General features: G+C 48.0%; 2 protein-coding genes across 2 annotated transcripts; both read left to right on the top strand.

Moving 5' to 3' along the window:
- Positions 1-419: 419 nt before the first annotated feature.
- N7529_002001 (uncharacterized protein) lies at positions 420-3488 on the top strand (the record flags this gene model as incomplete). Its single annotated transcript, XM_057237532.1, has 1 exon — positions 420-3488. The coding sequence occupies one exon, from the start codon at positions 420-422 to the stop codon at positions 3486-3488; it is 3069 nt and encodes a 1022-aa protein (XP_057102219.1).
- A 3289-nt stretch (positions 3489-6777) lies between these two features.
- Positions 6778-8553, top strand: N7529_002000 (ankyrin repeat domain-containing protein; the record flags this gene model as incomplete). The annotated part of the gene is made up of 2 exons (XM_057237531.1): positions 6778-7070; positions 7407-8553. 2 exons carry the CDS (start codon positions 6778-6780, stop codon positions 8551-8553), a joined length of 1440 nt encoding a protein of 479 aa, XP_057102218.1.
- Positions 8554-14203: the final 5650 nt, after the last annotated feature.

Here is a 14203-nt window from a genome sequence, read left to right as displayed (position 1 = left end):
GGGGTTGCGTTGGTTAAGGGGGTAGGTGTGCCGGTAGTTTCGGGTGTAATTTCAAGTCGCTGTAGATGACCTGTCATAAGCAGTCTACTGCATGTGGTAGCTGTGCCTCTTAGAAATATACTCAGGGCTGAGAAGGGTGCGCAATAGGGAGGGCGAGAAGTCGGGGGGAATACCCTCGATGGCAGGATTGTCACTGTGGGCCCTCAGCTGAACTATGATAGAACATCGTTATTGGATAGTGTAGGCGCCTAAAAACACTCGGTGTCTTGGCATCTGCGCGCAGCTACCGCTGTGAGGTGTTACTGACCATTTGCTGCTAGTGAAGCGGGGTCGATGACCCTCAGAGCTCTCTTGTAAGTGAAATAATGTGTAGTATGTTCTTCTCCTTACCAACCTTTCTAGATAAACAAGTAAAAACCATGAATCCAAACAACAATGGACTCCTGGAAGCATTCCAAGAAGCGAAAAACCTCAACCTCTGTCCAAACCGCGTATGGGCTGTTGCAGGGGAGAACTTACCTAATCTACTGCCAGTTTTCAGCTCGACCCAAAGCGCAAGAGATAAGATTGACGAGCGTGAAAACTATAACGATCATAACGATTGCACCCCCGATTTCTGCGAACACTCTCAACGTGATTTCACAGCGGTTCAACAGCGCCACGAGTGTAAAGAGAACCAATGTATGCAAGTGCGAGATCAATTCCGGAGGGACATATTGAATAGAGCTGCACGTAATGGAAAGCCGACAGTGTGGGATCTAGACGGAGAGTCTATGCTCGAGCCTCCTCGGCCATATATGGCTATTTCTCACGTCTGGTCGGACGGAACTGGGACCGGAGCTTGGAAAGACGGAGAAGTCAACGAGTGCTTATATGCATTTTTCCACGACATTGCGAAACAGTTCCAATGCGACGGAATCTGGTGGGACACACTTTGCATTCCTCGCGAAAAAGCTGCCCGTAATAAAGCCATCCAAAAGATCCAGAGCAGTTACGAGGATGCCCGTATCACTTTGGTGCACGATTGCTTCCTTCGGAACTGGACTTGGGATCCTAAAACTGCATGTTTCGCCATTTTGATGTCGCCCTGGTTTAGTCGAGGGTGGACCGCCTTAGAATTGACCAAGTCGCGCAAAGTAAAGGTGGTGTTCAAAGGACCCTCTGGCATTGTTATTAAAGATCTTGACGAAGAGATTCTCGCAAAAGAAAACGAGCGCGACAGCCGCCGTCAAGAAGCTTCCCGGATTATCCGGAATCTCCGGGGGGGGATTACGACACTCAATGGCCTTTTGACTGTGTTGGCCTCGCGCTATACGTCTTGGCCTAAAGACATGGCCACTATTTCCGCACTAATAGTGGGCGTCGCTCGAGAGGACCTGCAGCAGGACACCTATAAGAATATTTTGAAGAAATTCGGCCGGCTCGCCCCCGGACACCTCTTCCATAATGCTGGGGCCATGTCCAAAGGTTTCAGCTGGTGTCCGACTAGTCTTTTTGACCTGCCCTTGGACACTTCCGACGCTTCCCTCACGGTTTCCGAAAATGGCGACATCCAAGGGGAGTGGCGCGTCATTCCTGTAGAGGCCGGACTTGAAAAGAACTGCTGGTGGGATAGCATGCATCCTTTGATAAAACGGCGACTTCAAGATGCTCTGAGAAGACCTCAAGCGCTTCAGCTCTTAGCCGAGTGCTACCCGGGGCAAGAATCTGACCCAGTAAGAAGGGCTTTGCTTGTGAAGGAAACGAAAAAGCCCTCTCGCTATCAATACATTGGTACGTTACGTTTCTTCCAGGGGCAAGAAAAAGACGGGGGAAACTGGTCTTGCACGAAAACAAGGGTGGTCATATCGAGTTACCAAGGCGACGAAGAAGAAGAAGAAGAAGAAGAAGCGACGTTTCATTTTTTGGGCAAAAGAATAACAGGAAACACGGGAGATGCGGCCCACTCAGAAATCGACAATGAGAATCGGTCAAATTGTGCTTCTGATGACAAGAGATTACGATGTGCGATATGGCGAGGAGATTACAAATCTTTCAAGAAGCTCATCCAACCCCAGATCCCAAACGAACCGGACAGTCTAGGACGTTGGCCACTACACCTTGCAGCTGAAAGAGGGAATAAAGATATGGTCCGAGATTTACTACCTCTCGTTGACTTGAATCTTAGGTGCAGTTATGGGCAAACTGCGTTGCATCGCGCTGCTTGGGGAGGGTCCGCTGCTGTTGTGAAGGAACTCTTGCAAAATGGAAGCGATGCAATCGCAAAGGACAAGGATGGGAACACTGCATTGCACATAGCAGCACAGATGGGGTTTGCGCCCGTTGCCAAACTTCTTATCGAGAAAAGCGATGTCAATGTGAATAGCTGTAATAATCTGACCCCTCTACATCTCGCGGCGATAAACGGGCACACAACAGTGGCGGAATTGCTCGTAGGTGCCAACATTGAAGCTAAGGACAACAAGATTGGTTGGACTCCGTTACATTATGCAGCCGAGAACGGCGACCGAGACTTAGTCAAATTTTTGATCGAGCTCGGCGCGGCAGTCAATGCAGAAGACGACCTGGTCGGTTGGACACCCCTACATCTCGCGGCGATAAGCGGAAACAGAGCGGTCGTCGATCTATTGCTCGTGGGGCGCGCCAATAGAGATGCCAAAGACAAATATGATTGGATACCACGACAATTTGCGGAAATCAATGGGCATGAGGAGGTAGTTGAGCTGCTTTACAGCAAAGAAAGTAAGGGCGCTGAAGCTATCTCTACAAACAAGGACTATTGGACACCGCTGCACTGCAAGGCGATAAACCACGAACGGGGAATAGTCAAGCTATTGGTCCATGATGGTGCTGACGTCTATTTGACCCACAAGGATGAGGGTTGGACACCACTACAATTTGCGGTAGAGAACGAGCTCGGAACTACCATCCGGCGGCTACTCGAGATGGGCGCCGATTTCATGGCAATTTATGGACAGATGCCGCTGCACTGGGCCGCCAGGCAAGGGTATAAGGCGTTCACGAGGCAGCTACTTAGCGCGGGCGTTGACAAAGACGCTAAAGACTCGTTTAGCTATACGCCGCTACACTGGGCAGCCCAGGGCGGGCACAAGGCGGTCACACGGCAGCTATTAGACGCGGGCGCTAATAAGGAGGCTCAAGACTCGAAAAATTGCACGCCGCTGCATAAGGCGGCCCAGGGTGGGCACGAGGCGGTCGCGCGGCAGCTCCTCGACGCGGGCGCTAATAAGGAGGCTCAAGACTCGAATAGCTGGACGCCGCTGCATAAGGCGGCCCAGGGCGGGCACGAGGTGGTCACGCGGCAACTACTCGACGCGGGCGCTAATAAGGAGGCTCAAGGCTCGCATGGCTATATGCCGCTACATAACGCGGCCCAGTACGGGGACGAGAAGGTCACGCGGCAGCTACTTAACGCGGGCGCCTATGAGGACGCTAGACTGCGGCATATCCTCTCCATTGGATATTAGGCTCAATACCATATCCGCAAATTGAGGATAATGGATATTACTTTCATACCATATCCTCAATGAGGATATCCATGGATATCCGCGAGGATATGAGGATATTCTGCGGATATCCGCACTAGCATAACTCTCGCTTGATTATCTACTTAGGGGTCGTCATGTGCCTCTTATACAGCTTATTAATTTATTTTTCAGAACAAAAGATACACAGGTTTGGTCCTGACCATACTACTACCCTTATTTATCCTATTTCCCAATGAAATATTAAGTAATACCTATGTATTAACCAATATTTATTAGCTTCATTATTACTTATAGCATCAATCTTTATTTTCAAAGTGTATTAGGGGGAAACCATGATTTTTTGTTATTTCACTTTACTTTACCATGGAAATATATATTTACTCATGGAAGAAGTATAGCATCTCTCAGCTGAACTAAGTATATTTGACCAAACTCGCCATTTCCCGGTCAAATTTAGTTAATTTAGCTTTAAATTAATGATCTAAGCCTAACTTTCAAGTATATAATGATTCTAAATAGATTCTCTCGAAGATTACCGGTCGGAAGCTCCAATGTTGTTGACAGCGGACTTGGTGAATATGGCGGCAAGGTTGAGGATATCCAAGGATATCCATGCGGATATCCACAATATATCCTCAATTATCCTCAAATATCCACACCAGTGATTAGTAATAGCCAATCATCGCCATCAAAAGTAAGAGATGTCAAGTACGCACCCGCAACTTACGAGTTACAGCATATTTGCCATAATTCTGATATTTTCAGCTCGTTCTATATGTAAGTTTCTCTCTCTCTCTGACATAGTGATCAAGTACACCATGTCTTACTCACAAGCATCTCAATCCCACTACTCCTTCTGCGCTGATTCAGATCTAGGTCTAAATACCGACCTTCTTTATTCAGATGATATCTCTGAGCTTATTAGCAGCCAAACTCCATTGACATCTACGTCTCAAATTTCATCTCCGATTGCACCCCTCTCGCTTACGCGTGTTGGCCTCCCTCTTCAGCAGTATTGGGTCCTCTATTCCTCTGAGCCTAGTAGCGAGATGGAAGAATCTCGTAAGCGCTTTATAAGTTGGTGGTTAACTACAGAGTCTGGATCAACACCTGATATACAAGACTCTATCCGTTGGGATGGGAAAAAGACTTCAAGTGTCTGGGACAATTTCAATCAGGTTGCACATGAGAAGACTGGCAAGCCAAAGGTTATGTGCATATCATGCCTCTGTACCCTTGTTCATCCAAGATATCGCCGTGCTGGGTCATCACCGATGAATGCACATATTAAGGCAGGCACCTGTACTCGGAAGCCAGTTACTCAGAGGGTTGATCAGCTACTAAGAAAGATGGTATATTACTCTATTATTAAGATTTTTAATATCTCTTTTGCTAATCTTGATAATTATCCTAAAGCCATCGATCCCAAAACACCAACCTTTCTCCCAGGAGCGTCTCGTTAAAGCGATCCTAGACTTTATCTCAGCGGCTCACCTACCCTTCCGAATCGTGGAGCATACCCAATTCAAGGACCTAGTAGAGGTCATTCAACAAGCTCAAAGCAAGATCGATATACCATCCGCGCGAAGCATACGACGTTATCTTGATTCTGCAGTCAAAAATGACCAGAAGGAGATTCTTGGAAGACTTCCAGATGGGAGTCGCCTTTCACTAGCGCTTGATTGCTGGACATCGCCATTTCAGCAAGCTTTCATGGCTATCACAGGCTACTTTCTTGATCAGGATTGGAATTATTGTGAAGTTCTTCTTGGATTTGAGCATCTTTATGGGTCTCATACTGGTGAAAATCTAAGTAAGACCGTTACTCAGCTCTTGAACAATCATGGAATCACCAATCGTGTCTTATCTGTGACAACAGATAACGCAACTAACAACAATACCTTGGTGATGAACATCCAAGAGACTATTCAGTCGCAGAGCCAACCAGATACCTTAATCTTCCGAGTTCCGTGTATTGCGCATGTGATCCAATTAAGCTTAAATGAGCTTCTTGGGAAGCTGAAAGTGACGCCACCTAATAAAGAGATTGAACTAGAGTGGCCTGACGAGCGAACACATTCATTCCAGACTAAACAATCTGGCTCAAGTCGGCAAATTGCAGATACCTTAAAGAAGGTCAGTCCTCTATCTCCCTTAGGCTTCTGAGTTTATTCTAATAAGAAAGTCTAAGATCCGAGGTCTTGCGGTCTTTATTAATGCGAGCCCACAACGCCGGGAGTCATTTATGGCTCTTCAAACTAATGAGCCTCGTTTGGTTCCTATTCAGGATGTCCAAACCCGATGGAACTCAACCTTCATAATGCTCAATCGTGCTAAAAGGTTACAACCATTCTATGACCAGTATTGTATAGATCATCAGTATCTACACTTTAAACTTGATCAAGAAGAGTGGCGACAGATTGAATATCTTCTTCTTCTCACAAAGCCTTTCTTTGACTTCACCACTATGTTATCAAAGACTAGGGATGTTACCACACACAACATCTATAGTATTTATAACAAGCTTTTCTCTCATCTAGATGAAGCTGAGTGTAAGTTGAAGAATAAAGGTGTTGTCTGGAAGAAGCATATGCTCCAGGCTCTTCAGACTGCTAAGCGGAAGCTCTCAAAGTACTACACTGCGACTGATTATGAATCATATGGCGATATCTATGCACTCGCGACAATCCTTTGCCCATCAAAGAAACTTCGATATTTCGCATCGTCAGACTGGCAAGGTGATATTGACTATATTAATCACTATCATGGAGTTCTCAAGCGAGAGTTTCAACGATATAAAGAGATACTTCACCGTGATTCAGATAATACAGTCTTACAAGATACCACGAGAGAGGCCCCGGATGATGAATATGGTGATCTAGATGCTGCTTGTGCATCTCAAAACCAGCCCCAGGATGAGCTCTCAAAGCCTGAAGATGATGAGATCGCGAGGTATCTTGCCCGCGGGATTGAGATTCAGAAGCCAAGAGCATTCTGGAAAGACCATGAGCTTGAGTTTCCTATCCTTGCGAGGATAGCACGGGATATTCTCTCGATCCCAGCTAGTGGTGCAGGCGTTGAGCGATTATTCAATTGCGCTCGCGATATCTGCCACTATCGTCGCGGTCAATTGAAACCAAGTACCATCCGAGGATTAATGCTCCATCAATTCGCCACTAATTTTGACGTTGAGCAGAAGGAGATAGAGGTTATTAAGGAGTATCTCTCTATTGGGGAAGCTGCGTTATTAGACCAAGCTCGGAAACCAATGCTCCATCTTGAAACTCTTGAGCCAATTAGTGACAACGAAGAGGAGGATCAAGAGCCTAGCATACAGGACACACAACAGAAGAGGAGCTGCAATGATGATTCAGATGATGAGAGGAATAATGATCAAAGTAAGCAAGTGCAGCGTAAGCGATCAAAGAAACGATTATCTGAATCTCTTGATGAAGATGACGATGACCTTCCAGAAATGCCAATAGATGAGAGCATGCTGGGACGGTCAGGACGAATTCGAAAGCAGCCTAGGTTACCTGATGGATTTCAGATTGATTTAAGGTAGTTGATATTATATGGAGATAACGGAATTTTATTTACTAAATTGAAATCTTGAAAGTTAATGATTACACTATGATTACATTAAAAATACGTAGGAAACTGCATAAATTATACATACTTAAAAGAGTCGTGAGGCTAGGCATGTTTGGCCTGTTTGATATCCACTGGATATCCTCAAATATCCAGAGGATATTAGGTGGTATACCATATCCACAAAATTGAGGATTGCGGATATTGGGTGATATACTATATCCGCAATCTGCGGAGAGGATATGTGGATATCCATGGATATTGAGGATGTTGCCGCAGTCTAGAGGACGCTAAAGACTCGAATAGCCAGACGCCGCTACACTGGGCGGCCCAGTACGGGCGCGAGGCGGTCGCGCGGCAGCTACTAGACGCGGGCGCTAATAAGGACGCTAAAGACTCGAATAGCTATACGCCGCTACACTGGGCGGCCCAGGGTGGGCGCGAGGCGGTCACGCGGCAGCTACTCAACGTAGGCGCCGACAAGGACGCTAAAGACTCGAATAGCCAGACGCCGCTACATAGGGCCGCCGAGGGCGGGTACGAGGCGGTCGCGCGGCAGCTGCTAGACGCGGGCGTCGATAAGGACGCTAAAGACTCGAATAGCCAGACGCCGCTACACTGGGCGGCCCAGGGCGGGCATAAGGCGGTCGCGCGGCAGCTGCTAGACGCGGGCGTCGATAAGGATGCCCAAGACTCGAGAAACTGCACGCCGCTACATAAGGCGGCCCAGTATGGGCGCGAGTCGGTCACGCGGCAGCTACTCGACGTGGGCGCTGACAAGGACGCTAAAGACTCGAATAGCTATACGCCGCTACACTGGGCGGCCCAGGGCGGGGACGAGGAGGTCGTGTGGCAGCTGCTAGACGCGGGCGTCGATAAGGATGCCCAAGACTCGAGAAACTGCACGCCGCTACATAAGGCGGCCCAGTACGGGCATAAGGCGGTCGCGCGGCAGCTACTCGACGTGGGCGCCGACAAGGACGCTAAAGACTCGAATAGCTATACGCCGCTACACTGGGCGGCCCAGGGCGGGCATAAGGCGGTCGGGCGGCAGCTGCTAGATGCGGGCGTCGATAAGGATGCCCAAGACTCGAGAAACTGCACGCCGCTACATAAGGCGGCCCAGTACGGGCATAAGGCGGTCGCGCGGCAGCTACTCGACGTGGGCGCCGACAAGGACGCTAAAGACTCGAATAGCTATACGCCGCTACACTGGGCGGCCCAGGGCGGGCATAAGGCGGTCGCGCGGCAGCTGCTAGACGCGGGCGTCGATAAGGATGCCCAAGACTCGAAAAATTGCACGCCGCTACATAAGGCGGCCCAGTACGGGCATGAGGCGGTCGCGCGGCAGCTGCTAGACGCGGGCGCTAATGCTAATAGCTACACGCCGCCACGCAGGGACATGTTCTCCAATTATACCTCGAATGTTACGGACATAACATACACCAATTGAATATGGGGCCGCAACTATACAGGCTGATCATGAACGGCGAGGGATTCCAAGTCATGGGGTCGTCATGTGACCCACGGACGTTATTTCTGTGATACTTTGATGGTTTTCATTGGATGCCCGAGGCACCAAGTATATAATAGTGAATTACATAATAATGCCAAGGCACCGCTTAGTGAGAAAACCTAGTGTCGGAATGCCTACTTGTCCTGGCCAATAAGAATGTATGAATGCTCTGTCTGTTATTACCCCTGGTTCTGGCAATTTATAACTAGTTAACGTGGATCCTGGTCGTTCCGGCAGGCACTTCAATTTTGCTTCCCCTCACCAAACCTCCTATTTTTAAACACCTACCATGCCTCCAATCCGCGGTCAAAAAGCTCAAAAATCAGTTGAGCAGGAAGGCAGAGTTCTACTAGCAATTAAGGCTATCAAAAATGGCCGGTTTACCTCCGTTGCTGCTGCTGCTCGCTCTTTCGAAGTCCCACGATCTACGTTACAAGACCGGATGAAAGGGGTAACTAGTTAGTCTGACATAAGGGCTATAGGCCATAAATTCACCCAATTGGAAGAGGAATCAATCCAGGATTGGTTGATTTCTATAGGTCATAGAGGTGCTGCTCTTACGATCGCTATGTTAAGAGATATAGCCATTTTACAACTCAAAAACCGTGGAGATCATACCCCCCAGACCGTTAGTAAGAATTGGCCAACACAATACATTGAACGACATCCCGAGCTTTCTAGTCGATTCTCTCGCAAATATGACTACAAACGCGCCTTAATAGAAGATCTAAATATCATTGTTAAGTGGTTCAAGCTTGTTGAAAAAACGATTGCTTAATATGGTATCACTTCCGATGATATCTACAACTTTGACAAATCGGGATTTGCGATGGGAGTCAGTGCAACAACGAAGATTATCACACAGTCATTTTATACCGGTCGGAGGGGGGTTTTACAGGCTGGTAATCGCGAATGGGTGACTGTTATTGAAACAATTTGCGCCTCCGGGCGAGCGCTCCCACCATACGTTATCTTTAAAGGCAAAGACTTTATGGAACGATGGTTCGACGACCTTACAAAACATTGGGCTCTTAACGTTAGTCCAAATAGCTAGACGAGTAATGAAATTGGCGTTAGTTGGCTCCAAAAACACTTTATTCCGCATACAAAAAGTTAGATAAAAGGGAAACATTGTCTTTTAGTCCTTGATGGCCACGACAGTCATCTTACAGCGACATTCGATAAGATTTGCCAGGAAAACAACATTATACCAATATGTATACCTCCGCATGCCTCTCATCTTTTACAGCCTCTTGATGTTGGCTGTTTTGCTGTGTTAAAGCGCTCTTACGGAAGGCGGGTTGCAGAATATACCCGATTAGGCATCGATTCTATCGAGAAAGATGACTTCCTTGATATCTTTCCAGCGGCCCATAACGATTCATTCAAAGAGTCTATCGTTTAAAGTGCCTTCGCAGCTACTGGTTTCGTGCCATTAGATCCTGATCGGGTACTATCAAAACTCAATATTCGCCTTCAATCTCCGCCTCTACCAGATCGACCACTTTCACAAGGTTCAACATCAGGCAGTAATATCTCTACCGGTATCCCTCGGACGACTAAGCAGCTAGAAAAACGCAAATTTAGGCTCAATTCTGGTCTAAGCTCGGCTGCTGATAAGATCTCTTCGCCTACAAAACGTGATCTTCAACGGTTTTACAATATGTCGGTTAAGCTAGTTCACGAGCACATCTTAATGCGGGATGAGATTAAGCGTTTACGGGAGGAAAATAGAAAACAGATGGAAAAAAGGGAGAAATCAAAGAAGCAGATACCTAACATAGGTAGTTTAACAGAGCTTCCGGACCCTACTGCCAATATGGGTGGCGAGGAAGATGTCAGTGTGAGATATATATCTGACCCTACACCTGCTCCAGAACCCCAGGTTGAACCTACACTTCCTGTTTTGGCCCCTGTACGCCAGCAAACTACATGTTCATTATGCATGGGGAAAGGGCATAGGTATACTACATGCCCGAAAAGGTTTGATTAGTCAATTTAATGGTGTTTCGGTTGTTCAATTGGAGTTTAAAAAGTGTAGAAAATATGAAGTTTTGGTGGGGTGCCGGAACGACCAGGATCCACGTTATGGGGTTTCTGACATGACTAAGTAATTACAAATAATAGTGGATACTTGCTGGCAATTCACCGGCACCTAGTTTTACTTGTTGCAAGTGGTGCCTGAGGCATCAGAATGCCTTAGGCCCACTTCCATTATGAAATACAACTTGGTGCTGGCCAATCAGGTGATGTCAATAACTCTGGTTTCCATTACCCCTAATTCTGGCAATTTATATATAGGTGTAATTTACTTGCTGAATAATGAACAAACACGACAAACAAGTGGGCCTGCTTTCTCAGGCTTCCGACACACCCCCTCATCTTGCGCAGATTGGGCAAGATGACCCTTGAAACGCCCATTTCTGTAATAGACACAGAAACAGCCTCTGTTTCCCTTCTGGGCCTAGGTGATCAGGTGACCTACATCAGCCATTCTAAGCAAGCGAATGAAATTTTCATGCTTCTGGCGAGTCAGGCACTTGGTGAGCCCGTCAGCGACCATCTGTGCCGTTGGCACCCATCTGACGGTGATCCTTCCTGCTTGCGCTTCCTGCCTAACCCAGTGATAGTGAATATCGACATGTCGAAGCTTCGTATCGAACGCCGCATCCTCCTTGTTAATGAGTGCAACCGTGCGCTCATTGTCGCAGTCGATGGTGATGGGGTGGGATAACTTAAGGCCAACATTCTGCAGCAGTCTTCTCCACCATTGGAGATGCTTGCCAGCCTCAGAAAGTCCCAGCAGCTCGGCCTCGGTAGTAGATGTCGTTACCGTTGGCTGCTTGCTGGCTTTCCAGTCTACTGGCCCGCCGAACACTTGGCAGATATATCCAGCAGAACTCTTCCGATCCTCATGATCCCCATACGACGCGTCACTTGCTATCTGGATCGACTCCATATCTTCGATTCCTGCGGCATATTCAATGGCAAGAAACCGGGTGGAGTAAAGGTAGCAGATCACCCTGTCGACAGCTTGCTGGTGCTGTGGTCCTGGGTTCATTAGGAATTGCGCGAGCTTAGCAGTAGCCTTTGCTGCGTCAACCCTAGTAATGGTCGTTGCATAACCTGCTGAGCCCACTTTCTGCTGATACAGATGTGTTTCTCTTGGTGTAGCAACGCCCTCGTACTTGCGTAGTTCTTCCACCGGTAAGGGTGTAAGAACAGGCGCTCGCTCTGTCAAGTTATATCTCGCTGCAATGCTTGCGATGTAACTGTCTTGACAAAGCCACAACTTCTTCTGTGCACGGTCCCTGATGATCCGGATATTAAGAAACCACTCTGCTTCTCCGTGATCAGTCAGTTCCCAGTGCTCTTCAAGTGATTTTTCTAATTGTTTTGCTCTTGCTCTCGCTGTGCGATGGCAAGCAATAAGTATGTCGTCGACATAGAAGAATACAATGATTCCGGTGCCAACGAACACACATGGGTCCTCCGGCACTTGCTGGAGACCTAACTTTCGCAGTACACTTGCTGCTTCTTGTTGCCATAAGCGTGGCGAAATTCGTAGACCGTATAGAGCTCGCTGTAGTTTCCATGACTTGCCCGGTATCCCAAAACCTTCTGGCATCTGTGTGTATGTCTCCTTATCCAAACGCGAGTTCAGGAATGCGGTAACAGCGTCGCGCTGCCTAACGTCGAGATCGTATGCGGCGATGAGGGAGAAGATCATGCGTGCTGTCCTTGCAGCAAGTGTCGCTGCTCGCTTCTCTTCTTGGGTGATGGTTTCTAAGTCGCCGCGGACGCAGATGCGTGCTTTTAACTTGATTAAGTGGCCATCCTGGTCAAATTTGTATGCATAAATCCATAAGAGAGGAAGCACTTGCTTGCTGATGTCTTTTGGCCGGTCTATCACCTCATACGTTGCCTTTGAGCGCAAGTTGTCTAGCTCTCGTTTCATCGCTGCGATAAAACCTTCAGAGAACTGGTGGTTTATGGCCTCTTTGTAGTTTCTTGGTATAGGAGGGAGGTCATCGCGGTGTCGTCGATGTTCTGGCTTCTCGGCATACAGCCCTGCTGCGAAGGCATGTAGCATTGCTGGTGGCTCTTGCTGTATCGTAGAGTAAGCAGCATAGTCATTGTCTTGCCTTGCTCGCCTGGTTCTTTTGCCGCTCATGATATTGGTAGTATCAACGTCACCAAAGATCTCTTGTGTGGGCTGCAGTAGCTCGCTTTGCAGCTGTTGTGCGACTTCATCGTCACTTGCTCCATCATTCTGCGACGTTTCCACGGTTTCAGGGGTCTGATCCCCTACTTGCTGCGTTTCCTGCTGCGTCTCCACCCCCTGATCTGACCCAAAAACCTCGTTTGGTGGTGTTGGTGGGAGTGGCACATCTTCTGGGAAAGCACCTGGGATTTCTGTGGGACTTGCTGATGCAATCCGCCTTTCTGGCGTCGGCGATGGGGTTCTTGCCATATCTTTATGGCGTTCCATTTGTTGTGGTGGGGTTTCTACCTGCTGAGGAGTATTGATTTCATCCTCCTGCGGGTTGCTACGTGGTAGCTCGACTTGCTGGTGTTGGTCTTGGTGAGAATCTGCGGTTTGAGCAGCTTGCTGATGGTTTTCAGTTGTTGTATGCTGCTCCCGATGCGTTTCCTCTGGCTCCTGATGCTCCTCCTGACTTCTTGCTGTCGATATCCGCTGGTAAAGCTTGAGGGTTTCATCTGCATCAAGCACATATGGTTCCTGGATAATTGGCATTGGCAATTGTTGATATCGCTCGAACCTAGGTGTGTACTTGCGGCTCTCGTCAAACACCGCATCTCTAATAACCTGCACTCTTCCAGTATGTGGGAACCAGATTTTCCAGATATTTGATGCCACGAAGCCTACTAGAAAGCCAATCTCGGCTCTCGGTGCCATCTTATCAGATTGCACTTGCTTCTGTATCCGACAGTAAGTCAAACTGCCATACAATTTAACGTTTGCTAGGTTGATTCTCGGCATCTCGTTGCCCGCGAATTCGCGTCGAACCTCTTCCCACGGCACAATCCAGCGTTTCTCATCGTTCACGAAGGTGGGTGTACGGTTCAGCAACCATACTGCAGCACTTGCTGCCTCTGGCCAGAGACCTTTGGGCAACTGGCCCTCGACGATGAGCATACGCATACGTGTGATGATTGTTCCACCTGCACGCTCGCTGTATCCATTCATCTCTGGATGTCCCGGGGGAGAGTGATGGATAATGATGCCCTCTTTGGAGATGGATCGTTCGGCGGTGCTTCCTGCCGAAGTCTCGTTGTCATACATAAACACCTTGATTGGCAAGTTCCACCAATTCTTAGCAAGTGCCACGAACTTGTCGATAGCAAGCTGACACTCTGGCTTTAGTTCATGTGTCATGATCCAGTGAAATCGCACTCCCTCGATATAGAAGTGTGACATCCATCTATGTCTGTTTTCTGCTGGCTGGATCTGTATTAGGTCGAAATGAATTCTTCCAAATCTTCCAAACGTGCGTCCAATTGGTCGGCGAGAGATTTGTCGAGGTGCTCTTGCTAGGTTGCAGACTCGGCAAGGTGAGTTGAC

This window comes from Penicillium soppii, assembly GCF_028829465.1.
Source record: "Penicillium soppii strain IBT 18220 chromosome Unknown utg000002l, whole genome shotgun sequence".
In the NCBI taxonomy this organism is placed as follows: domain Eukaryota; kingdom Fungi; phylum Ascomycota; class Eurotiomycetes; order Eurotiales; family Aspergillaceae; genus Penicillium; species Penicillium soppii.
This window is presented reverse-complemented; position numbering and strand designations above follow the sequence as displayed.